The sequence below is a fragment of the Chenopodium album genome, chromosome 16, assembly GCF_948465745.1.
Source record: "Chenopodium album chromosome 16, dcCheAlbu1.1, whole genome shotgun sequence".
In the NCBI taxonomy this organism is placed as follows: Eukaryota; Viridiplantae; Streptophyta; class Magnoliopsida; order Caryophyllales; family Amaranthaceae; genus Chenopodium; species Chenopodium album.
Genome location: NC_137849.1, coordinates 3,377,534 through 3,402,473, shown reverse-complemented (window position 1 = coordinate 3,402,473; position 24,940 = coordinate 3,377,534). Strand labels below are relative to the sequence as shown.

At 35.3% G+C, this 24,940-nt stretch overlaps 3 protein-coding genes, 1 non-coding gene and 2 pseudogenes across 4 annotated transcripts; 3 read left to right on the top strand and 3 right to left on the bottom strand.

Moving 5' to 3' along the window:
• Positions 1 to 986: 986 nt before the first annotated feature.
• LOC145587068 (small nucleolar RNA R71) lies at positions 987 to 1,092 on the top strand. Its single transcript, XR_014101114.1, has one exon. It is a non-coding gene; the product is annotated as a small nucleolar RNA R71 (small nucleolar RNA).
• Positions 1,093 to 4,158: 3,066 nt separating this feature from the next.
• On the top strand, positions 4,159 to 6,975 carry LOC145584676 (uncharacterized). The gene is made up of 3 exons (XM_081641488.1): positions 4,159 to 4,520; positions 5,579 to 5,652; positions 6,632 to 6,975. The coding sequence occupies exons 1-3, from the start codon at positions 4,305 to 4,307 to the stop codon at positions 6,717 to 6,719; spliced, it is 378 nt and encodes a 125-aa protein (XP_081497614.1). The 5' UTR covers positions 4,159 to 4,304; the 3' UTR covers positions 6,720 to 6,975.
• Positions 6,976 to 7,486: 511 nt separating this feature from the next.
• On the bottom strand, positions 7,487 to 11,481 carry LOC145584675 (heme A synthase COX15-like). Its single transcript, XM_081641487.1, has 7 exons — positions 11,174 to 11,481; positions 10,049 to 10,344; positions 9,660 to 9,885; positions 9,319 to 9,564; positions 9,117 to 9,227; positions 8,067 to 8,198; positions 7,487 to 7,895 (listed from the first exon to the last, which is right to left on the bottom strand). Exons 1-7 carry the CDS (start codon positions 11,378 to 11,380, stop codon positions 7,725 to 7,727), a joined length of 1,389 nt encoding a protein of 462 aa, XP_081497613.1. The 5' UTR covers positions 11,381 to 11,481; the 3' UTR covers positions 7,487 to 7,724.
• A 2,964-nt stretch (positions 11,482 to 14,445) lies between these two features.
• LOC145584674 (uncharacterized) lies at positions 14,446 to 16,874 on the top strand. Its single transcript, XM_081641486.1, has 4 exons — positions 14,446 to 14,589; positions 15,164 to 15,569; positions 16,053 to 16,169; positions 16,631 to 16,874. The coding sequence occupies exons 2-4, from the start codon at positions 15,207 to 15,209 to the stop codon at positions 16,703 to 16,705; spliced, it is 555 nt and encodes a 184-aa protein (XP_081497612.1). The 5' UTR covers positions 14,446 to 14,589; positions 15,164 to 15,206; the 3' UTR covers positions 16,706 to 16,874.
• Positions 16,875 to 18,152: 1,278 nt separating this feature from the next.
• On the bottom strand, positions 18,153 to 19,409 carry LOC145584673 (cytosolic sulfotransferase 15 pseudogene; annotated as a pseudogene).
• Positions 19,410 to 20,166: 757 nt separating this feature from the next.
• On the bottom strand, positions 20,167 to 24,359 carry LOC145586140 (DEAD-box ATP-dependent RNA helicase 21-like; annotated as a pseudogene).
• Positions 24,360 to 24,940: the final 581 nt, after the last annotated feature.

Sequence of the window (24,940 nt, the reverse complement as noted above, 5' to 3'; positions counted from 1 at the left end):
GCTTGCATGATATTTAAATCTTCTTGGTTCTTGATAATTTGTTATTGGATGATAGTTATTTCAATTGTTAATCACTTTTCCCCAATTATTGAAGAAGTTAGAACCCTAATACTTGTTTGCATGTTGATAAACATGAGTTGTGAGTAGTCTTCTTGCTAGGGGTTAGGTGAAGCTCAACCTTTTGGGTTAATTATGCAAATGTGGGAGAAGCATTGATGTTTGTATTGCAATTAAATTGATTATATGAGATTGCTTGTTAGTTCTTCATGATAGGATTAGCTACCCTTGACTTAGGAGCTTGATAGCATGATATGCTTAGTTTGACATGGGAATGTAAATTGAGTATGTCATTACTTATTGCAATTTGATTATGTATCATCTATTGCTAGACTAATGAGGAATCTAAGTTTAGTAGTGTGAGTTGTTTTCTAATTGCATGAGGTCGATTTTACATATTGTCCTTGCTATACCTTGTCTATTTTACTCCTCGTTTGCCTAATTGCCTTGGTTGAGTGGATCCCATTCCCTAGTGTCTTTAACCCATCGATTTAGAATCATAGTTTGTTTGTCTACTTGACGAATCCCAATTGACCATAGACTTCGAATTAGCTTAGGTGTTAAGATCTTTAGCAACCATATCCCGTTCCTTGTGGACCGAACTCTTACTTATCATTATGCTTGGTTTGTAGGGTGTTTGCTAATAAATGTGTTTGATTGAGTGTGGAATGTGCGACCGTTCTAACACCCATCAAAATGAATTGATGGCGTTGAGGTGATCAACGGAGTAAACCATATTTCCTCCCTTGTTTAGAGACTCTCTCTCTCCTTCTTGCCAATCCATGTGGTGCCTCACCACATCCTCAATTATCTCTATGACTTGCTCCTCCGTCTTGTTCATAATCAGGCCACCCGCTCCCGCATCTAGGCTAGTCTTTCCCTGTGGGCTCAAGCCTCCATAGAAAATTTGAAGCACTTGGTATGTCGGAATGCCATGATGGGGACACTCCCTTTGATATTCTTTATACCTCTCCCAAGCCTCATAAATGGTTTCACTAGCCCGTTGACGAAAACCTTGGATCAAAGCCCTTGCCTCGGCCGTCTTATTTTGAGAGTAGAATCTCCCTAAGAAAGCCGTGGTGACCTCGTCCCAAGTTCTCAAGGAGTTCGGCCTTACTTCTTTCTCAAGCCATTCAAGAGCCCTTCCTATCAAGGAGAAAGGAAATAGCTTTAGTCTCACAAACTCTTGAGTTACCCGATTTACCTTGATCGTATTGCAATATTTTTCAAATTCATTCAAATGTGCAAGAGGACTCTCATGTTTTGCTCCAATAAATTGCCTCTTTTCTATCAAATTTATCATTGCGGGGCGTATTTCGAAATCATTGGCTTGAGTAACGGGCGGAGCAATGTCACTTGAAGCTCTATAAGCTCCCGGAGTTCCCAACTCCTTCAAAGGTCTTTGGACCGGTTGTTCCCCGTCAACCATTTGCTCTTGTCTTTCTTCGAAATTGACCTCCCTAGTTGGGGAAGTAGTTAATGGCCTAAAACCGGCTCTCCTTCTCCTCCTATAGGTTTGCTCAATCTCGGGATCGTAAGGCACTAAAATCCTGTTATGGTTTCTGCGCATACACTCTCAACAATTGCAATTAGTAACAAGGCTACAAGTGTAGCCAAAAAGAAAAACACTCTTTTTGAATTTTTGTTGTTTTATGGTGAAGTAGACTCAAATAATCAATTAGCAATAAACAACACCGTTCCCCGGCAACGGCGCCATTTTGATGGGCGTTAGAACGGTCGCACATTCCACACTCAATCAAACACATTTATTAGCAAACACCCTACAAACCAAGCATAATGATAAGTAAGAGTTTGGTCCACAAGGAACGGGATATGGTTGCTAAAGATCTTAACACTTAAGCTAATTCAAAGTCTATGGTCAATTGGGGTTCGTCAAGTAGACAAACAAACTATGATTCTAAATCGATGGGTTGAAGACACTAGGGAATGGGATCCACTCAACCAAGGCAATTAGGCAAACGAGGAGTAAAATAGACAAGGTATAGCAAGGACAATATGTAAAATCGACCTCATGCAATTAGAAAACAACTCACACTACTAAACTTAGATTCCTCATTAGTCTAGCAATAGATGATACATAATCAAATTGCAATAAGTAATGACATACTCAATTTACATTCCCATGTCAAACTAAGCATATCATGCTATCAAGCTCCTAAGTCAAGGGTAGCTAATCCTATCATGAAGAACTAACAAGCAATCTCATATAATCAATTTAATTGCAATACAAACATCAATGCTTCTCCCACATTTGCATAATTAACCCAAAAGGTTGAGCTTCACCTAACCCCTAGCAAGAAGACTACTCACAACTCATGTTTATCAACATGCAAACAAGTATTAGGGTTCTAACTTCTTCAATAATTGGGGAAAAGTGATTAACAATTGAAATAACTATCATCCAATAACAAATTATCAAGAACCAAGAAGATTTAAATATCATGCAAGCACAAATAAAATCAGAAATTGAATGGAGGAAAGTAGAAGGAAATTACTAATTGAAGCTTGGAAATGTTGAATACAAAGTGCCAATTCTTGAGGATGAATATTGAAACCAACTATTACAATGATTAATTTGGTGAAAACTAAGCTAAATTAATGTTTCAAAACTAAAAGGAGTTTCTAAAAACTAGGCTATTTCTGTCTCTCCTACAAATGAACTAAAGGGGAAGTATTTATACTCCCCGAAACACATAGGAAAATCCGTCAAAAGAAAACGGATTCCCAGCGAAGGAGCGCCCGCTCCACCTGAGGAGCGCCCGCTCCACGGCTAGGAACGCCCGCTCCAGATTGTTGCACGCCCTCTCCAGCTGTCTTCAGAATACAAGCAGTTTTGAAAGTTTGGGGAGGAGCGCCCGCACCTCACAGGTGCACGCCCGCTCCTCACAGGGTGCACTTGGTAGTAAGTTTGCAGGAAGTTTGGAGCGCCCGCTCTTGAGAGGTGCACGCCCGCTCCAGCAGGAGCGGGCTCTCCTTTCTCTAATTTTGTTGCCTTAGACAAAATCCATGCATCGAATGCTTGCCAAACTGAATCAATAAACCTGCAAAACATGGATAAACACAAACCAAGGAGGGGCAAGGCCGAGATAAAACATTTTCATTCAAAACGGGTTAGAAAGAGGGGAAATGAATGCAAAACCGGGTTTAAATTAACACAATAAGTGGTCAAATAAACCACTTATCAGATACCATGCATAATAGGAACATAAGCGCATAATATATAATTAGATACCATGCATAAAGCAATTTCAAGGGATTCAAAACAACTAAAATTGGGAACTCAATGCAATAGTATAACAATTTCGAATGACCCATATGAACTAACAATACTTGTGAAGAAATAGTCTATTACAACCCAGTTATACAAAGCAGCCAGAACTGTTATATCCCAGTTATATAAAGCAGTTACTACTATTACATCCCAATTATACGAAACAAATTCCTCTGTTTTAGCCCAACCATACAAAACAGTCAAATCCATTTCATAACAGTTACACAAAATAGGATAAATTGCATTAACCAATTTCTCTAATACGGTAATACTACCCAATCCCAATAGAATAAAGAGTATACAAAAACCCCAAAATTCATCATACTCAAGCGTTAAAAAAAGTCGAAATTAAACCCTAAATTAATTTGTAAAATGGAGCAACAAAAATTATTAGAGATTGTGAAGATTACCTTGGCAACAACAACGAACAATTTGTAGGGAAGATCAAGCGACAAATTTCGTTTGAATAATTATAGCACAAGTACTCAAATTGATTTGAGTATTGAGTGAATTTTTTGATTGAAAATTTTGGGGTTTTAGGTTGAAAGAGAGGAGAACGTAAGAAATCAGAAGGAATTTGAGAGTGAGAGTATATTTGGGTTTTTAGGGGGGTGTGCTCAGTAAATGAAGGTTGTATTTAGGAACCATGCTATTGAACCAAATTAAAACTCAAAAATAATTAACAACCCAATTAGATCTTAACTCGACTCAACCCATATGAATAAACAAACCCCAATAGGCAATAAGTCAATAACCCAATTGAATGAGCTAGAGATCGCTCCACAGGAGAGATTGATTAAAATCAAGACTCACCGCAAAACCTTAGCTTTGCACTAGCACTGCACATCAGAATAAGGCATAAGGGTACTTTTTCTCTTCTCTCCTCTTAAACCCACACTCTCCAAATTCAAATTCCTAGTTGGGATTTCTTCAAGAGTGGAAAGATAGTGAATTCATGGCGTTCAGATTGGGATTACAACGAAATTTGCAGGGAAAAGTTGATGGATGCCTTCATACTGTCAGAAGATTTACTCATGCTTATGCAATTCCATCATCTTTTGGCAATTCAATTGACCCCATTTCATCGCCCCCTTTAATTCTTCCTGAAGATGACACTAATTCTGTTCATGGCGGCGGATTCATGGACCTAATGGCTGTTCCCAAAAAGAAGGTCAAAGATCAATTTTTTTAATTTTTCTTGATCTTTGTTTGGTTTATTAATTTAGGGTTTCGAATCATATAATGTTGTTTGATTGATTTTTATTTCAATTTTGTTGTTCTTTGTGATTTTCGGTTGCGGGGCTATTAGGGTTTAAGGAATTAAGTTTTGACAATATTTTGGGTTTAGGGTTTTAGCAGGTGTGCTACATTGTTGGTAATTTGTGTCGATTGTTCTTTCTATGTGATTTACGAGCTTCAATTTATTCACTTTATCTGTGTTTGCTAAATTTCCCAGTGAATCGTCTATTTGGAAGCATGATGATCTATCATGTCTGCAATGTGTACTGATTTACAAGATGACTAGTTGATGCTTCATTTTGATTCTAATTTTTCTGAATTTTTTGCTGTTGGTTATTGCCTGCATTTTCAAAAATTGTTGAATTTTCCAAAGTAGGGAATACTAAGTTAATGGTTTCAGGTGTTGCATTCCAAATCATATTCTAAAGTGTGAAATAAATTGTGATTGTTGCATTTTCTTTTTTTGGGTGTAGTTGTTAGCAAAAAAAGTTGAAGCAGTTTGTTGATTCTTGTAAGATTACTCAATTCAAGCAGCTAGTTTCAGTGTAGTTATTGTCAATTTGTCATGGTTGGCATGGATGATACTTTTTGAATTTTATTTTCTTTGTTTCTTATCCTGTCTGTAAATTTGAAAATGGATATACGAAGGGCTAGTGCTAGTGTAAATTCATAGTGGAATATGTGAATCTGTGTATTGGTTAAAAATTTGATAGACTGAGATGCCAGGTTGCTTAGTTTATCTTAATGTTCCTCTCATGTTGCCACTGAGACACCGGAATTTGCTGTTTTTTGGAAATATACTGGTTTTGTTGCTAATGCTGCTAGTTACAAAGTTGTGATGTCACTATTTAACAAACTTTTTATGCTGTTTGTAGAAGATAATGTTAGTCAGAATGACAGGTGTATGTACTAAAGATGTTAGGACCTGTTTAAGCTACACACTTTTGCCTGTTGCATGTTTATTAACGTAAATCTTATTTGCTTGATCAGGTTTCAAAGTACAAGAGAGGCATTAGAAATGGGCCAAAGGCTCTAAAACCTACTCCAGTTATAGTCCGATGCAAGTAAGGCATTTCATCTGATATCTATCTAAAACTTTGATCTTTGAGTTGACAAGAACTGTGTTTATGAACTGCATTTAACTATATAAGATATGTGCTTTACTTTCTTTTGGATCTTCTGTGGAATTACAACTTACAAGTAGATAAGAGTTTTAATTGGGATTTTTTTTGCTACTCTCATAAGATAACCAAATGAAAATCATGTCACTTCACAACAGTTTAATATAAAGGGGGGGTGTTGCACTCATACACTGTGAACTTATTCTCCTTAATGGATATCCTATCCAATGTGAATATACACCAGACTGGACAGTGAATTCAGTGGCAAATAAGGTTGCATCACATATTGGCATTTCTGTAGCAACTAGCAAGTTCTGCTTTTCTTTGAAGCATTGGGTTTTTATTCGCTTCCTTTTCCCTCTGCACCAGGCTAAACTTCACATTTGGATTGACATGGAATACATACCGTATTAAATGTTTATAACAAACTTAGTGTGTAGAGAGGAAAAACAATTTTCAGCAAAAGTGTTGGTTAAGAACAGGAAAATATTTGATGAGATGGAGGGAAGAAACAGAAAAGTCTGAAAAGGAAGTGTGAAAATCATTTTGACAACCTAAATTGGAAAGTGTGAAATGTATCTTTTTTATGGAGTGTTTCAAGATATTCTCCGTAACTAAGGATATAATAGAGATAGATTTAGAGAAGATGTGTAATACTAGGAGCAAACGAGCAATGACAAAAATGTATATCTTGGGACTGTCTAATCTCACTAGCATTTTTCATGATATTTTGGGACATCCTGAGATTTTCTATCTAAATAAATAGGAAGTTTATAAAAAAATCACCTGGATCACAGATATTGATCAAGATCATTGTAAAATGCCTGTTTGTATATTAGTTTTGCGATATTTCGCTAATTTTTAATCGTGGTTGCAGTTGTATTCATCTTTTCACCTTTGCTATTGCCTGTTGGCTGTGTAGGGGTTGTGGTCGTGTGAAGCTGCCACATTTCTACTGTTGCAGCGGCCGCAGCGAAGATTCTGGCGAGAGAAGTGATGCAATCAATTAATTGTGCTCTTTGCTTTTTAGAACCAAATTTTGTCCCAACCCCACACCCTTGATGGAGTGAAATTCAGAACTTGCTATAGTTGAATTTGCACGGATATGATCATAGCATCTGCTTATTTCCTAGGGATTCTGTATTTTTCAATATGGTGGTGAAATACGAAAATGTGGCGCTCATGTTTAGGTTAACTCATGATATATCCTCTGAGTTGTATTGTTTTATTGACAAATCCAAGTGATAAAATAAAGACATTTTCTCTCATGACAAGGGTTTTTTTTTTTTTTTTTTGTCTGACAAGCACAAAGGTTTGTTATTGATTAAGATAGTATAATACTGTTCCTTAAAAAAAAAAGAGATAGTGTAATACTGTAAGGTAACTCGATCATATATTCGTATAGCAAACCAACTTCCAAGCAAAGATATGGGAGAAAGAAATTAGTTTAATCAAGACAAAATGTGAGTAATAATTGTATGTTCAAAGTTCAATTGAAGCTTTTTTCTTACCATCAAAAAAAAAAAAAAAATTGAAGGTTTGATTAAAGAAAGTTTAAGTAATTACATTTTGATTAATAAAATTTAAACTTTATGAAGTAAATAGTTGAAGCTTTGGTTAAAAAAAGTGAATGCTTGATGTTGCAGTCACAATGGAGAATGTGTTGCATATGCTTCTATTGCTGAAAGAGTAAACCTAGCAAGCAAATTCTCTATATAGTGACAAAAACTAATCATCTGGTATAAAACTTTCTTGTATATGAATTTTTACAAAAATTCTATATATGATAAACACTACTCGTATAATTTAACATAAAATTTCCTTGTATATGAAACGGTACTTCGTACAAAATTTCAAATTTCTGATTTAACATTATCGAGGACTTCATGTTATTTGTCCCAAACTCTACCAAGTACAATTGTCCAAACTATGTGAACGTTTTCAATAATGAATGATAAAAGGAGTCTATCTAAATACTCACAAATCGTAAAACAAAGAGTTTCCAAATGACGTGATCATGTTGCTTTTGCAACCGAAGGCAGAGTTCTTAGGAGAGAGAGAGATGGCTTGCGAACAGTATGATTAAGCAGGATCATTAGAGTTAAAAGAGTTAATGCTCCAGCCTGATGAGCTGTGCCAAGTGAAACCGGAACGTATGACAACAAAGTTGAAATTCCCAGAGTAACCTGCAAACAGAATCACGCATTTGATGAATAAAAAGTATCAGGGTCATTCATGTAATACATACAAAAACAGCACGAGTAACCTGCAATTTGAATCATGCAATTTGCAGAAGTAAAAAAATCAAGTATTTGGCATAGCTGAACATATGCAAGTATATGAAAGTTTTAATTCACCTGCAGACCAGCAATTCCAAGAGTACTACCAACCAAAGATCTCACAGCAGGATGGATATCCAGCTTCCTTGCTGCCCACCACAAACCGCAGATTGATGCCAGGGTTGCAGTGGCTAAGATACGATGATCCAACTGCAAGACATAGTAATGCAAATTATTTAACTTTCTAACTGATCTAGAGTTACTTGAGGGTCATAATAATGTTCTTCACAAACTGAAAATTTAATTTTGTTTATTTATCCAACTAAAAGTAAGAGTAGATTGTGGTCAGCTAGATCTCAAGGGACTACAGTTCTACAAATGCATATAAAACGTCATCTACACACTAGCTCTATTAAGAGGATATACAAGACTTTTGATTCTAGTTAGTTCAGTTACCAAAATATAATCCTGCTAAGGTTGCATTACCCTACTGGAAAATTTTTATTTAAGGGTCATTGTGTTGGCATATGTGCTGAGAGATCCTATTAAGGTTATTCATTGCAGTTGTTGGGTTTGAATAAGGCTATCACTTATAAGTACAGTTGCATGGTTTGGAGTAATCCTAACTATTGAGTCATTTACTTATTGAATTATGCAGTATGGCATATGCTACTGCTTATCTTATGCAAGAACATGATTTCAGGAAGTAGATATGAGATGCACTAGAGTCTAGAGGTCTCCACCACTTTATGGGAAAGGGTTGTAAGGCATCCCAATCAGTTCATTATACTTCGCAATTATTTTGATTTTGTTCGAATTACTCTTTTCTTCTTTTAATAAATAATATTATTTTTTTATAGCCAAAAAAGTTAAAAGGAGATTTAACCAAAAAATAGAAGAACAGCTACAAACATAAGAGCCTATTCAGTGCTACTTTTCCCCTGTACATGATAAATCAATGCCAAGCAGTACCAAAGAAGGATATACTTATTAACTACTCGTCTACACTTCAGTGCAAAGAAAATCCTAAGGTTTCAAGGACGCTTTAGGAAAATCATAGGTGACGGCATCTTTTTTTATCAATATAACAAAGTTGACTATTGTACAAAATGAAAGCACGATCTGTACCTGTACTGTAGATGTATTTTCAAAAAAATTTCTCATAATTGGCTTCATACTCAAAACATCATCTGGAATCCATGTGTCACCCATCTTAGGAAAGGTATTAAATGCACGACCCTGTTGAAAGATACTTTGTTAATCTTTGTCATAAATTATAGTAGATAGACCAGTTAAACGCAGCTAAGAGAGGAGAATTGAGCAATCATACAGCATCATTTCCAGCAACAAATGCTCCCGAGACTGCAGTGACACCAACAAGAAGACTCACGGGGATGGCAAGTCTCTTAAGTTTAGCTGCACCATTAACCCATGCTAACGACTCAGCTGGAGGTTCAGGCATCACTACAGAAAGAGCAGTCCAAAGAAGACCACAATATATAGCAAAAGCCGAAGTAAGGTGAGCTGCTAGCCGGTAAGGGCTTACCCTTGGCTCGGCATATTCTGATTCAGGTTCCTGAGGAAGGAAAAAAAAGATAGTAAAATGATGTCACTTATCATTATGGAAACATGAAATTGATGGAGTCCATGATTGAGTTTTAGCACAATTACCTCAAGACCACTTTTAACCATCCACCAGCCAATGAGCCCCTGACCAGCCCCAAGAGCAAATAGAGTTGAAAGCCTCAGACCAAGACGTACAGTGATAAACCCTTTACGCAGGAAATATGAAAATGGCAAAGCAAACATGACACCGAGTGCCCTTCCCCACATGCGATGTGCATACTCCATCCAATAAATGAACATGAAATCTTCAAGACTCATCCCCTTGTTAATACTGGATGAAACTCATATAAAATAATGAATATCAAACAAGTTGTAGAAACTAACTTTTACACTTCAAGCTGAATGGGACCATGATAAAACAATTGTTGCATGTATACAGACAATCATTGCTTTATAGTAGTGCCATATTATTTTCAAGAGGAATGAACACTAACCGCTTGTACTCAGGGGATTGCTTGTATTTCTCAAATTCACGTGCCCATTCTTCCTCCGACATAGGAGGAAGGTTCCCAGTAAATTTCCAATCAGTCATCGAAAGACCAGAGCGAGTAAGTCGAGTAATTCCACCAAGAATAACCATGCTGAACACCCATGCCGCAGAACCAAATAGCCAAATTCCAACCATCATCTGAGCACGTGGCCCAGCAGTCACTAATAGCTTTAATCCTGCCTTTTCAGCCGGAACTGAAGAAGCTGTGCACATACCCCTCATTGAGTATCTATGGACAGCCTGTGATTGAAAAACAATACAGTATCAGGACTTAGTAGCAAATACATATATTAATCATGAGCATAGCAATAGAAGCAGAATTAAAACAAGAACCTTGGAAATTTAATCATCCAATGCCAATACAGCCAAAAGTTATTCATCCTCAGCTCTGAAAAAACTTGAAACAATAATCTCATTCTCCTTTAGGTTAGTAATTATATTGTTAGAATATGCCTTGGATTAGTTTGTCGCTCCAAGTGACCCTGCACGATAACAGTTCAGGCTAATTTATTGGCCCTAATTGGTTATATTTCGAGGAGTAATATTTAAACTCCTTAATTCTTTACCTAGCTTAATTTTGTAATCTGTATTTCTCAAGATCAATATTACTTCAACTTCTTGTCTATGGTTGTAATAAAAGCATTTTTAGTGATCAATGTATAATTGGGGTTCTTGTTTGTTGATTTAGCTTTAACTTATTGTATTCTTAACCTTACCAAATCGACGAATTTCTCAAAAATATTAAAAACTGAATGATCCTCCCAATCTAAAGGGGCTTCTTTTAATTAACTAACCAATGCCAAAATCAACATAAAAAGAAACAGCAATTTCATCAGATTGAAGATATGTTAATTAGACAACAAAAATTTACAAGAATACTACTTCATACTCCAATTTTGTAAGCACCCAAATTAATAATTGCACACAAAATAACAATCTCCATATAAAAAAAGAATATAACAACAAAATTTGAGCTAGAATAATTATAAAAAAATTCCATGATCTCATAATAATTGACAAATTCAGGGAAAATGAGAAAGAACCCAGAAAAATTGAGCAAGAGAAAAACCTTGGGAAAAGATCGGAAGCTAGAAATGGCGGCATTTCGAGCAGTAATTGAAGCAGCAGAACCAATTGCAGAGGAGAAGAATCTGAATCCTTCATTAGAAGAAGGTCTGCAACTGCTGGAATTAGTCAGAAATCCCTTGACATTATTGTATAAAATGGAATTCAAAGGTTTGTTCTTCTTCAACAACAATGACGCAACTCTGTTCATTTCTGCTTCTCTCTTGGGTTTCAAGGGTTTAGTGGCTTCAGCAGCATACACGACTGAGGTTTTAGAGGAGGTTTCGCCCAAACTATAAACTTTTTTTCTCACACGAATTAGAATTAATGCTCGTGTTCCTCTAGATTACCTATCTTGCTGACATCATCATCTCGAGTTTTAAAACTTATGTTTAAGATTTTTCCTATTTTTTTTTTAGGGAGCCCCAGTTAATCTCAGAGATCAACAATCTAATTTATCTCCTCTCACAACTTTATGTGTTGAAATCTGTGCCATTTTATTATTTTCCTTTCATCATTTAAAAAATAAAAGAAAATGAATAAGTTGTGAGAGGAGATTTATTCACATAATTTATCTCAGAGATCAACCTGAATTTACCCTTTTTTTTTTCTCAAATCTCAAGAAAGTCTCATTTTCTTAAGACTTAAGATTGGGATCCGTATTAATTTTATTTGTATTATTCTTTTTTTTTACACTTTTCTACATATAAAGAGATAATAATAAAAAAAAATATCATATATTTGAATCTTAGGGCTAAAGTGATAAATTTGTACAAGTCTTAGACCCTATTCACATTTATTGAACTGAGCTGAACTGAACTGAACTGATTGGAGCTTAACTAAACTGAACTGAATTGATTGGAGTTGAACTGAACTGAACTGAACTGATTGGAGCTGAATTGAACTGAACTGAACTGATTGGAGCTGAATTGAACTGAGCTGAACTGAATATTTTATGAAAGAGGAAAATTAGGAGTTGAACTGAACTGAACTGAACTGAAATTAAGTAAATGTGAACAGACCCTTAGTGAGTCTTAATAAGAATTTGATGACATCATTTTCAATGGAGACCACCAAAAATGATGTCACATCCAAATCTTAAGATTTGGGGCTAAACTTGCTTTATAAAGAGTTCAAAAGAACTTGCTTTATAAAGAGTTCAAAAGAACTCTTATGAATAGTGTGATGACTTTTTTTCCCCTAAAAATGTTTATTTATCCATATACCCATTTATGTCATACTAACTCTTATGCTTTTCCATATTCATTTCTCTTAGTTTTTTTAGTCTTCCTTCCCTTCCAACGCCCAAAGTTATTTTTCTTCTAACGTTAGAAGGCAAGACTATTTAACCTGATAATAGTCCTCTTCAAAGGGTGGGGTAATAGATTGGATATAATCCACTTTGTTACTATTTCCACAAAAAAAAAAAAAAAAATAATCAAATAAATAAAAAAAATAAAAAAAAAATAAATAAATAAAACAAACCCACCGAATTTAATTACCTCATCACCTAATTAGACATCTTTCTTTTGAAACTTTCTTCGTTAACTTTTAGTTGCAACAATTTAACTTTCACGCTTGTCAATACATAATTTCAATCTCTTGTATCTCAAATTATAGACATGTAAAAATCTAAAGATCAAATATTTAAAACATATATATAAATCGAGATGAATCTAATAAGATCCCACATGACTATTTTGCCCAACAAAAAAAGTCAATAAAAATAAAGATCAATTATAAAAAAAATGAAAAATGTATATATATTTTCAAGTGTTGCAACTAAAAGTGACGGATGATATATATTATAATTCATAACAAAAGCCATATTGCACCATAAAAAGCTTATAACTACAACTAAAAAGTGAATAGTATATATCAAGTGTTACATTTACGTACCTTTGCAAGGATATGATTGTCAACAATTTATTTCTTAATATATGCATTCAAAAGTGTAGCCAGTAAGTTTTGGGTGTCATGACAAGATATTACAACTCGACCATAAATATCGATTATGTCGCACGCGTAGACTCCTCTAGTAAAGACAAAATTGATCAATGAATTAGCAAAATATACTTAAGTGGGATCTTAAAAGAGTTGTACCTGAATAGACGAATAGTACGTCTTAGTCTTCTATTTTTTAAGTATGTGTTGCTAGTTTGTGATTGTGACAATGTGTTTTTGGTAGTAGCATATGAATTACGAGTACACCGTATTATTTATGCTATGAATATTTAAGACGGAGGAAAAACCAGTTTCTTCCACAAAAAGATAATTTGATAAATTGTTTTGCCATCAATTAGTTAAATTGCATATTATTTCCTTCACATATTTTTCACTTATTCACCAAATATTTACTGAACTTAAATTAGGTTTGTTGAACTGATATCAGGTTTATTTTAAAATGAAAAACTTTAATTATTTTTAATGAAATAAAATTATTTTTATTTAAGGTGGTTGTGGTGTAGTGATTCACCAGTAGCTGTTGGTGGCTGGTGACCACTAGACGGGAGAGATAAGTTGAGATAAAATGGGTTGGTTTTATAACAAGGACATGAACGTATTTCATGTATTAAATTTGGGCGTTTGGAGGCGAAAGAGGAAGCTTTAGTGAAAGAGCTTCAATGAAGGGGGAAGACGGGTGGGAATAAGGCAAACAGATCAAAATATATAATACTAGATGAAGTCCGTGAGATGCACGGTTTGTTTAAATTTTTAAAAATATATATATTTTTTTTATGTATGTGCTAAAATTTGTTATATATTTAGATAAAATTCATAATATCAAAAGATACTATTTTATATTTAATTAATTAAAACTTAAAAATCTCATTCGACAATTTTGCTTACATGGCATTTGAATTATTTTATTTTAAAAGAAATTAATAATCTCTTACTTTATATGCTACAATTAAAATTTATAATCCTACGTGACGCGTTAAGAAAATTAAATCCTATATGGCTCTCTAAAAACTCGGGAAAAAAACTCAACTTTATATATATATATATATATATATATATATATATATATATATATATATATATATGTTATTTGTTCACGAAAATCGAGGTAATTATATTTACAAAAACATGTAAATCAGCCTGATTAACTGGGGTGTGCCGAATATTACTCCTATTAATTTGCTATTATATTTTATATTTATTATTTAAAATTACTGAAATTTACTTATAATCCGTATTAACTAATATTAACTTATTTTTACTCAACTTATTGTTGAATAAATGTGTACGAAAATTTAAGAATGTTATCCACCTACAAGCCCCCTAGTTGTCTGGCTTAGGAGGCATAACCTCTCTCCCTCCAATTTCCCCAAAAAAATATCTGAGTTTTTCAACACTCCTTCCCTCCTCACTCTCAAAACCCCACCAAAATCCTTTCTTCTCAACCGAATTTACAAGGTAATGTCTTCCACCAAACTTTTTCCAAATTTATACAATCAGTATTATCAGCACTATAAATATATAATTGTAATCTCCTTAATAAATTTCACTTTGATCAATTTATTTGTTTATTTGCTTCATAATTTGCTCATATTTTCTGTTCTATTATGACCCAATTTTGCATATGTTTTGCTTGAATTGATTTATTTGATTGATACTCATTTTAATTACTTTAATCAGGCAGTTTTTGTTCTTGAGGAAAATTAAAATTTATACCAAAAAAAAAAAAAAATGATGAAAATTGTGTTGATAATTCAATTTTAAGTTTAGGGTCACAAATATCAGCATTTTATACTGAATTTTCATTGCCGATTTGCTTTCGTTGAGCTTCACCCATTTTTAATGGATACTTTTCTGTTCTGTTTCTGTGTTAAAAATTAGAACTTTGATGAAAATTGTGTTGGTAATCTATTGTTTTGGTTAGGTCACAATTATTACCATTTCTATACTGAAATTTGATTATTTTGCTCATGATTATCGAGATTCACTCATGTTTAATTGATACATTTGTCTTGTGATTATGTCATTTCAGTTCAATATAGCTGGAAATTTAAGAGTAGAAAAGTCTGTAAGCTATGGTTACAGCAAGTTCATCTTCCATTTGTGCAACAAAGTTGATTTTTGGAGGGAAGGGTCTACAATTACTTCACACAAGATGTTGTCAAGATGTTACTTTTACAATGCTGAATTTGCCCTGCCTAGGAAGAAGTATCAAGGGATTACAAGTTAACCAGATTAATGCTGGCAGGAAGAAGGGTTCTTTGTTTGCAAAAGCGAGTAAGAAGTCCGAGGAATCAGTCCCTTCTTGGGCTAAGCTTGACTCGGATGAGCCACCCCCTTGGGCTCGTGATGAAGGCAAGTCAAATGAACTGAAGGAGGGATTTGAGGTCCCTTTCTTTGTTTATTTGCTTGCCTCGGCTATTACTGCTATAGCTGCTGTAAGTTCCTTCACTATAGATTATAATTTGGACCCTAGGATTGTATGCACTTAGGTAATCTCAGGTTGTGATTGGTTCATATGAAAACATTTAAATCGAATTTAATTTTCAATTGACAGTATGTTTCAATTCAATGGTTATGACAAAAAGGGTAATGGCGGAGAGAGGTGGAAGAGTAGAGAGGAGGGTAGTGAGAAAAAGGGGGGAAAACGTAAGAACAAGGGACATCTTTTGCACCCTTTAGAAAACCTTTGTTTTTATCACTATGGAAAATATTTTCGCTCCTATACAAACCAAACAGAGGAAAATGGAAATCTAGTCTTCCCTCTTAACCAAACATAATCTTAGGGAAAAGAAGAGGTCAATCCTTTAAGTCCTTTTTACCTCATCGTTTCCCTTTATGTGTGAATTGAATACAATGCAGGACCTTCTAATATCCCTATATATGTCTTAACCAATTTCACTTTGTTTTTGATTGTGCAGATTGGTTCAATATTTGAGTATGTCAATCAAAAGCCTGTTTTTGGACTTTTGAACTCGGATAGCGTTTTCTATGCTCCTGTGCTGGGATTTTTCGCAATTACTGGAATTCCAACTTCGGTATGTTCTCCTAGTTTTTGGTTATTCAGATTTTTATTTTTTTTTTTATTTTTATTTCTTTCCCTGTTTAAGATGAGGTTCAAAACTGTTTGAAGTTCTGTCAACTAAGGCAGAGGAAAATGGAATGAAAGGATCCAAGAATTGTTTAATGAATGGACTACATCGACATTTTTCTCTGTAAAGTTACATCCCTATATATAGGCAAATGACTGACTGAATTATGATATGAAACTAGGACCAAATTCTGATTGACTCCTAAACTTAAGCAGCAAACAAATGTAATAGAAATGATAGAACACTATTGTGCAAAACAAAAGAATTTTGACTTGGTAATGCCAAAATTTATTTCATGCAAATTATTCCACAAGTTTTCAACAATGCAAGTTTCGACGAAATGGGGAACACTTAATAAGTCTAAATGGCGTCATTGTCAGATGAACTAATTCTAGCATCATGTGCAGGCTTTTCTTTGGTTCAAATCTGTTCAAGTTGCCAACAAGGAAGCTGAAGAACAAGATAAGAGAGACGGTTTTTGATAGGGCTGGAGGTTAGGGCTTTGGTTCTTCATTTATGTATCACTCCCCAATCAATTGTAGTTTTACCTTGGTAAATACCTCTATCCTGTAATTAGCTACACCTGGTTGCTTCCCTTAATTTTCCAAGCAAAATTCATGAAAATCAAAATGCTTAATTTTTGGTCACTAATTGGTCTTTTTATGGTACCCGAAATGAAGCTGTATTTAAGGTGTCTAGCATTATTGAAAATACATGATACCACTCGAATGTTACCACTTCAGAAGCCAGATGCTCTTGCAGTCTTCACAGCCAATTACTTAAGAATAGGGTCAATGGGTGATCAAGAAGGCCATGGTGTAAGGAAGTCACCATTGCATTGAGGACTTAATATTGCATTCTACTGCTTGACTTGTTAAGTTCCACCCTTCACCTTTTATATGGTTTACTTTGTTCCTTGTTGGCATATTAATCATGGCCTTTTTTGGGCACTTTGTTCATATCGACTCTAAAAGCTTGTCAAAGTTCTAGCAAATAGGAAGCTTAGCAACATTCTTGTTATTAGTACTGCTAGTGTTTTTAGTCATGTACTTAAGAAGTGTATGCTTCTCTGTAGCCAATAGGCCCAATAGGGTTTTTAGGTGCTTAAAGCCTTCATACCTCCCATAGTCCCATGTATCATACTATCATTAAAGTGACATTAACACAATGCTTTCTTGATCTCTTCTTGATGTCTGTTTCTATTTTCTCGTGGTACTCGTAGTTGTAGTTCTTGTGGATGCCTCGTACTTTAGCCAGTATATATAGGATTAGGCTGTTACTTTTAAGACGAACCATGATAGATTGTATCAAAGTCCAAGTAAGAAGTAACCAATGACAGAGAAACTTGAATCATCAATATTAGTAGTTGTGCCTGCATCATGGGTAGTGAGTGCAGAACCATAGATGATGAGGTGACCTTATGGAATGATTGACCAAGGATGCTGAAAAAACTATATTAAAGCTTGGATCCAATTTGAAAAGCTTGTGATTGGCCAAGCAAACTGAATTCGACCTACTCAGAGAGTGCTATACATGATGTGACAGAGTTGAAAGAGCAACTCATTTGTTTTTAAGACTTAAGAGAGTGATTATTTAAAGGTGGTCAGTTAAAGATGCATCTGGTAACTATATAACCCATTTCTATCTCATAAAATAGTGGACTGTCCTTACAAACAATGCAGGCTGCCAGAGAACTTCTTTGGAGTAATAAAACTATGTCGTTTAAACAACCGGTACTATGGTAGTGCGGGATTTCCTAAAGAACACAACCCGTAATCCCACAAATTTTCCAAACCTTGATTTATCTGGGATCTGCCCGAATAATGTGAAACAATACTGCATGGTTATTATACATTAAATTGATATCAAGAGAAAGATTGATTTTTTTATTTTTTTATTTTTTATTTTTTTACAAGAGAGAAAGATTGATTATTTATCCTCATCTAAAGATTGAAAAATATGGATCCTGTGAAAATTGCTGCAACAATACAGAAATCTAGTAGCAGTATTCAGTGATGGATGCAGAGAAACTGGTGGATATATAATTTATTAAAAGATAAATCCTCATTACTCATGTTTTTATTGATGGAACAGAACAAACCAACTGAAAAAAAAAAAAAAAAAAAAAAGTCAACAGATCCAAAGTCCAAACCGAACAACTTACCACTTGAAGATGAATCTACTCGACTTGAGTTGAAGTAGAATTAATCCAAATGACACATTTGCCACTTATATGATTCAGAGTTCGTTATGTTCGGTAGCAGTACAAAAACTTAACCCAGAACCATTCAGTTTTTCATCTTTGATCTTACACAGGCGCTCAACCATAGCGGGTGTAAGATAATTAACCCAATCTCCGACCACCCCTTTCCTAAAGAAACTTTTGTTGTCAAAATCAGGATCACATTTTCCATTCTTATTAACCTCCATTTCTTTCAAGCTCTCTATACTGCAAAGGTTTATTATATCTTCTACCATACCTTGTTTTTCTTCCTCTTTCGAAAATGGGTACCCCACAAATTCAGCCACCCTCTTGAGCTGCAATGCACCATCTTCCTTCAAATCCTCGTACTTTAAAAACAATACTTTCTCCGGCCTCTCCAAGCTCTCTCTCCAATAGCTCATGACATGATCAAAGAAAGGCCCGTAAAGGCTCTTACCCTCACAGAACTTCTCAAAATACTCGTCTATGTTCGAAGGCTGAGCTGCATTGTTGTTGACATTCTTCAACTTCGTGTAATAATGCCAAGATGACACAAACGTGTCAAAGGGATTGCGAGCAACATAGATGATTTTACACTGAGAATTTTTCACCGATTCTGGTAGAGAAGCATATGGTAGGTGGGTTGAGAATAGCCTTGGCGGTGTTAAATTGGTCAAATCGGGTGTTTTATCCTTGGCATAGATCGTGATTTCGAGGCTTAAGATGAGCTCATGTGGGTTATGGGTTTGCAATGAGGTGTTTGAAAGGCAGTTGTCCGACCTCTTTAAGAGAGAGTATAAAAGAGACTTGAACCAAGTTGTGCCGGTTTTTGGCATGTTGATGACAAAGATGTCGGATTCGTGTGCTTCGAAATGATTCTGGAGGGCGATCACCGGCTCCAAGCTAAATTCCGGGCACCAAAAGTTTTGGTATAGACACATTTCATAACCATATGATTCTTTTGGAAGCGACTCCTTGAGCTCCATTTTGCCTACTATGTTATAAAAAAAAAAAAAAAAGTCAACACTAGTATTATTTGCATGCTTGTAGATAAATTGTGGCACCAAGATTTACCATTTAAGAAGAAACAATGAAAGCAAAATTCGACCCTTGTTAAACCAATTTAGACAAGCCTTCATATAAAATCCTTTACACAATTTCAGAAAATAAAACATGTTGATGTTCTAGTTCTTACAAATCAAATTGATAAACAAATCAAGAAAGAGGAGGATAAAAATACATACCTATAACTTTTTTCCCTAGTTGCTTATGGAAGAAAAGAGATGGAGAGATATGACAGAGAGAGACAGTAGCCACAAGCCCACAACTAGATAAGCAGAGGAGTTTGGAGAGAAAAACAAATGTGACAAAAAGAAGAGGGAAACGAGTATGGATAAAATTCCACTTGAAAGTTGGGGGTGGATGAGATTTGAAACCGTGTCCTTTATGTCACGTTGGAGCTTTCAGCTAATGGTTAAAGTCCAAGAATATGTTTTCTATTCTACCAAAAAAATCTAATTATTTTAGTCCTACACTTGTATTATTTTTTATAAATGCTAAAGAGATTGTTAATAAAAATAAAAAATTCTAATTTTTTTATTTATAATAATAATAAATCATAGATAATTAAAGAGATATACAAGGAAAAAAAAAAAGGGAAGAACATCCCAAAAGTTAGCCCTTACAGAACTCATTCAAAGGCCCAAAATTATTAAATATGGTTATCGCTAAACATTTGTATCAGTGTTGAATAGGAATAACTGATCCAGGTTTGAATTTTGCATCTTCATGTCTTGCAAGCTCAGGTGGAACAGGGCTATTACTCTGAATAAGCATCTGCCTCAAATCATAGAAGATATTAGTATCAAGCAAAGTCAAAAACGTGGTCGCCACACCAGTTTTCCCTGCTCTCCCAGTACGACCAATACGATGGGTGTACTTCTCAGTAAGGCTGTGCACAGGTCCAGAACCGGACCGGACCGGACCGGGAACCCTTGGACCTGAAGACCGGCATTTTGACATTTTGGGGACCGAGGACCGGACCTGAAAAAATCAGGTCTGGACCTGTCCGGACCTGAATTTTCAGGTCCGGTCCGGTTTTAGACCTGTTAGACCTGTTTCAGCAATTTTATTGTTTTTACTCTTGAAAAATAAAAACATATAATTACACAAAAGCCTATTAAGCTAAAAACTACAACGCCAATTACACACTTATTAAGTCAAAAATCAGTACAATATAAAATAAACCAACTATTAGTGCCTAATCATATAAATTAAACCTGTCAGAAAAAAAAAAAAAACCAAATAAATAAATCCTGGGGCTAATCTTTATGCATTTTGTAGAAAAGCAAGCTTATTACTTATATAATTATATTCAGATCTACTATAATTTATTACAAAGATGATAACTATTTGATACTTTACCAACTGAATTCTTGGCAGCAAGCGAAGATATCTTAAACCTTAATAATGAAATTATCCATTTATAGTAAGTAATTGAACATAGTAGAAGTCGAACAAGTAGGTTCGAAAAGCAAAACTTCGAGACATAGCTTTAACTCGACTTTGAGAGTCCCGATGAAGAAGAAGCGACGCAGACGGTGAATCGATGATGCTCAAACTCGTCGGAAAAAATGGAGTATGTGTGACTGCGCTGGAGAGTGGAGACTATAAGAGAAGTTTTTTGAGTTTGAAAATGTTAAGGTAGGGAAATGTGTAACTGGGTAAGTCAGTGAGTCAGTGACTAATAAAAAATTCCCCCAATTATTATTAAAATCCGGGTTTCAGGTCCAGACCTGATTTTTCCGGGTCTAGACCTGACCGGACCTGAAACCCGGAATCCACAATTTTCTTGGACCGAAGACCGGCCCGGAATCAGCAGGTCCGGTCCGGGCTTATCCAGGTCCAGTCCGGTTCAGGTCCAAATTACGGTCTGGACCGATTTTTGCACAGCCCTACTTCTCAGTACTCCCGGGCATATCAAAGTTAATTACATGAGCAACATCACTACATCAGGTGTCGGAGAATTTAGAGTATTTAATTGATTATTATTCATGTTATGTTAAGTTTAAGTCATTTGGTTAAGGTGTCATGACTTAGACAACATATGATTAAGGTAGTAGTATACAACTAATTAAGAGAAAGGAAGAAAATGGTTGATTCGTCACTATTATTGCAACCGTTACTACTTACGGTTTCAGTTTTGATTTCTCTTGATTTAGTTGGGCAGTTACATACTTAATGCATTATAACTTAGTGTATTAATGCATTGTTTAATGCATCTGTTAACATTTGATGTTTGATGCGTTGTTTATGTGTGTCTTAATACGTTGTTCAATGCATAACTTAAAGCATTGTTTAATGCTTGACTTAATGCATTGTTACCTTTGATACTAAGCTACTATCTTATATATATGAGAAACTCCTCATATGATGGATGAAAGTTGTGAGATGAAATATAATTTCTATTTTATCACTTTGGCATAGGGAGTTATTATCAGTTGTTCATTTTCACAAAATCACAAACACTTTTATACTTTGAATTGCTATCATCCTACAAGTGATAGTAATTGTTCTTCGTTGTATCTTCTAAGTAATTTCAGTGATAGGTTGTAGTATAGGGTCGGAATTATACTTTTAGGAAAGTGATCCCGTTCACGCCTCGAAGAATTTTCCAATAAATTCATTTCCATTTCTTTGTGACCCTTGTTTACTAGAAAATCCCCAACATCAGGTATATCAATACCGCGTCCTACAACATCAGTCTCAACCAGAACATTATATTTCTTGGTCCTGAAACCTTGCAGGCGAATTTCTCTTTGTTCTTGTGATTTGCCACCGGGCAATGTAGTAACTCGATAGCCTGATGTGTTCAAATTTTTCGAAACTACATCAGCAGTCTTCCTGGTGTTAACAAGTACTATTGTTGTCTTATATTTGGCTAACTCATCAAGTTTTTTTCGTAGGTTACAAGTTTTTTCAGACTCCTTCATCATGATCACACGTTGGGTGATTAGGTTAGTAGTTTTCCCTAGCGTACCAATAGTCACCACCACAGGATTCCTCCAGTACGTCCTGGCAAGTCGCTCAACGGAAGGTGGCATAGCGGCACTAAACATATAGGTTGTCCTGTAAATCTTTTTCTCATCGAGCTCCTCCTTCATTTTTAGGATTCATATTACTCGAAGGCATTGATGTAGGACTTTAGATACTCTAAGCGGAATTTCATGAATCACATTCATAAGCATCTAATAACCAAGATCATTGCATAACACATAAAGAACAAATAATAATACCTTTGAAGCGTGAATCCACGTGCAATCGAGCAAGAACAATGGGAGATAAAGAACCCCAAGTATGATTCCTCTACTTAGTTTACAGGCACAGATCAAACCTCCACTAATGTTAGTTAGTTGTAACTGAACACTTCAATCAACCTTCAACGGAGAAGAGAGGAGACAAACGAACCACGAACCACCACCACCGTGAGCAACCACCTTGCTTGGGTGGTCCTTACGGTACGGACAAAGGGGGAGGAAGAAAGAGGCGTGTGAGAGAGAGGGGTTGAGAGAGTTTGGTTGCTTGCTTCATAATTCACTGTATGGTTGAATTGTCTCTACTTTCAATCCTAGGCATGACCTCTATTTATATATCACATATATAATTAGAGTCCATGTGAAGCCCAAACTCTTAGCCCACTTCTAACTACACTAGCCCTACTCCTTACATGGCTTGTCATATCCTCATGAGGCCCATTAATGGGCCTCTTACTTGTTTGACCCAATACCTTTGTTGTGTGACCTTGTAAGATCCATTCTATTGGGCTTTGGACTATTTAATTAGCCCAAAGATCATTTGCCACATCTAGCACCAGACAATGACGACCCAAAAAAATGAACTTATTATCTCCATAATAGTGATCCTTGATATATCTAGTAATTGCACTTATCGAAGACACAATTCCTTTAATTGCATCCAGCACACCAACAACTTGGGGCATAAAACCCATGTCTATCATTCGATCAGATTCATCAAGAAAAACATGATTACATTGATTCAGTACAATATAGTGCTTTTCCAAACAATCCAACAGACATCCAGGGGTTTCTATAACAATTTCACACCCCTATCTGATTTTGAATGCTTGCTTTTCAATTAATTGTCCATCAACAATAGATACAACCTTAATTCCTAGACACTGAGCAAACTTAACAGTCTCCTCTTCAATCTACAGCACTAGTTCACGAGTAGGAGCCATGACAACAGCATAAGGACCCTCACTCTCAGCCTCATTCTCTTTAGTAATTTGCGGCATATTCTTTATGTAATCCAACATAGGAAGAACAAAAGCAACAGTCTTTCCAGAGCCAGTCTCGGCAACTCGCCAACTCTAATTACATCTTGCTGTTGTAGTCCTAAAGGAATATCTGCCATCTGAATAGGGGATGGAGTCTTATACCCAGCTCATTCCACAACGACTTTTAACAGGTCTGAACACAGTTTACTCTCTACCCAATTCCTCATTGGCTTAGGAACATTAGACCCTTTGTAAGAGATATATTAAAGTCCTCCTTGAAAATTCTCCAGTCCCTCTCAGTCATATCCTAAACCCTCTTGGCAGACCAATGGCGGTCGACCTTCATATGATCATCCTCAGACAGCTTCTTCTGCTGCCTACGGTCTATTCCACCTCGAAAGCCTCTGCCAAACAGCAGTTGAGCATGATGTAAATTATTGTGATCGGGAGATGTGTCCTCAGTGTTGTCCCAATCGAAACGAAAGCGAAACTTGTCATTAGGCCTCCTGATCACGGACTTCTTGTGAGGTTTCTTGGAACCCAAGTACTGCTCCTGAATAAGCTCTAAGCTAGTTCCTTTTCCTGCACAAGATGTCGTTTCGAAGAATGAAACCATGTATTTTTTGAAGTACGACATTTCTGTGGTATTGTTGGTTGTATAACGACTACTGGTGATTGTTGTCTCTGCGCTTTCGTTAAAAACACATGCTTCAATGCAGCAGAATTGTAAGTTTCGCCTAACATTGTAATTCACATGATTAGAATTGTAAAATTGAAAGAATTTTCAGATGTTAGGTCAATTGACTTGGCTTGAATAGCGGAAGCATTTTACAATGTATACAAGTTTATGGCCTAGGAGTTCAAGTAAAAGACTAAAAATAAAACATGTACTGTGGCATTACAGCCAATGTGACAAAAATTATATTTCTATATTATCTCATTGCATTTTCTCATTCATAATATTCATCCACAAATTACAATAAATATATACAATAGGAATGCCGTACTTCAAAAAATACATGGTTTCATTCCTAACAATCTTAATTTTCCTAAATCTATCGCAATAAATAAGATATTTCCTTCGTTCTTTTATTATTTGTTGAACTAATATGGTTTTGATCGCGATGATTATAAACAAATGATGCTTAAGCAATTTTTCATTCAGATTGTCAAAACATAATATTTGTATGTAAGTCAACTATAATATTACATGCGGGG

Excerpts from the sequence above, each read along its gene's own strand:
- LOC145584676 (XM_081641488.1), top strand. The coding sequence starts at position 4,305 with ATGGCGTTCAGATTGGGATTACAACGAAATTTGCAGGGAAAAGTTGAT. Across the intron at positions 4,521-5,578 it reads TGGCTGTTCCCAAAAAGAAG|GTTTCAAAGTACAAGAGAGG; the intron begins GTCAAAGATCAA and ends TTGCTTGATCAG. Across the intron at positions 5,653-6,631 it reads CCAGTTATAGTCCGATGCAA|GGGTTGTGGTCGTGTGAAGC; the intron begins GTAAGGCATTTC and ends TTGGCTGTGTAG.
- LOC145584675 (XM_081641487.1), bottom strand. The coding sequence starts at position 11,380 with ATGAACAGAGTTGCGTCATTGTTGTTGAAGAAGAACAAACCTTTGAAT. Across the intron at positions 10,345-11,173 it reads GCTTCCGATCTTTTCCCAAG|GCTGTCCATAGATACTCAAT; the intron begins GTTTTTCTCTTG and ends TTTCAATCACAG. Across the intron at positions 9,886-10,048 it reads CAATCCCCTGAGTACAAGCG|TATTAACAAGGGGATGAGTC; the intron begins GTTAGTGTTCAT and ends AGTTTCATCCAG.
- LOC145584674 (XM_081641486.1), top strand. The coding sequence starts at position 15,207 with ATGGTTACAGCAAGTTCATCTTCCATTTGTGCAACAAAGTTGATTTTT. Across the intron at positions 15,570-16,052 it reads CTATTACTGCTATAGCTGCT|ATTGGTTCAATATTTGAGTA; the intron begins GTAAGTTCCTTC and ends TTGATTGTGCAG. Across the intron at positions 16,170-16,630 it reads TTACTGGAATTCCAACTTCG|GCTTTTCTTTGGTTCAAATC; the intron begins GTATGTTCTCCT and ends CATCATGTGCAG.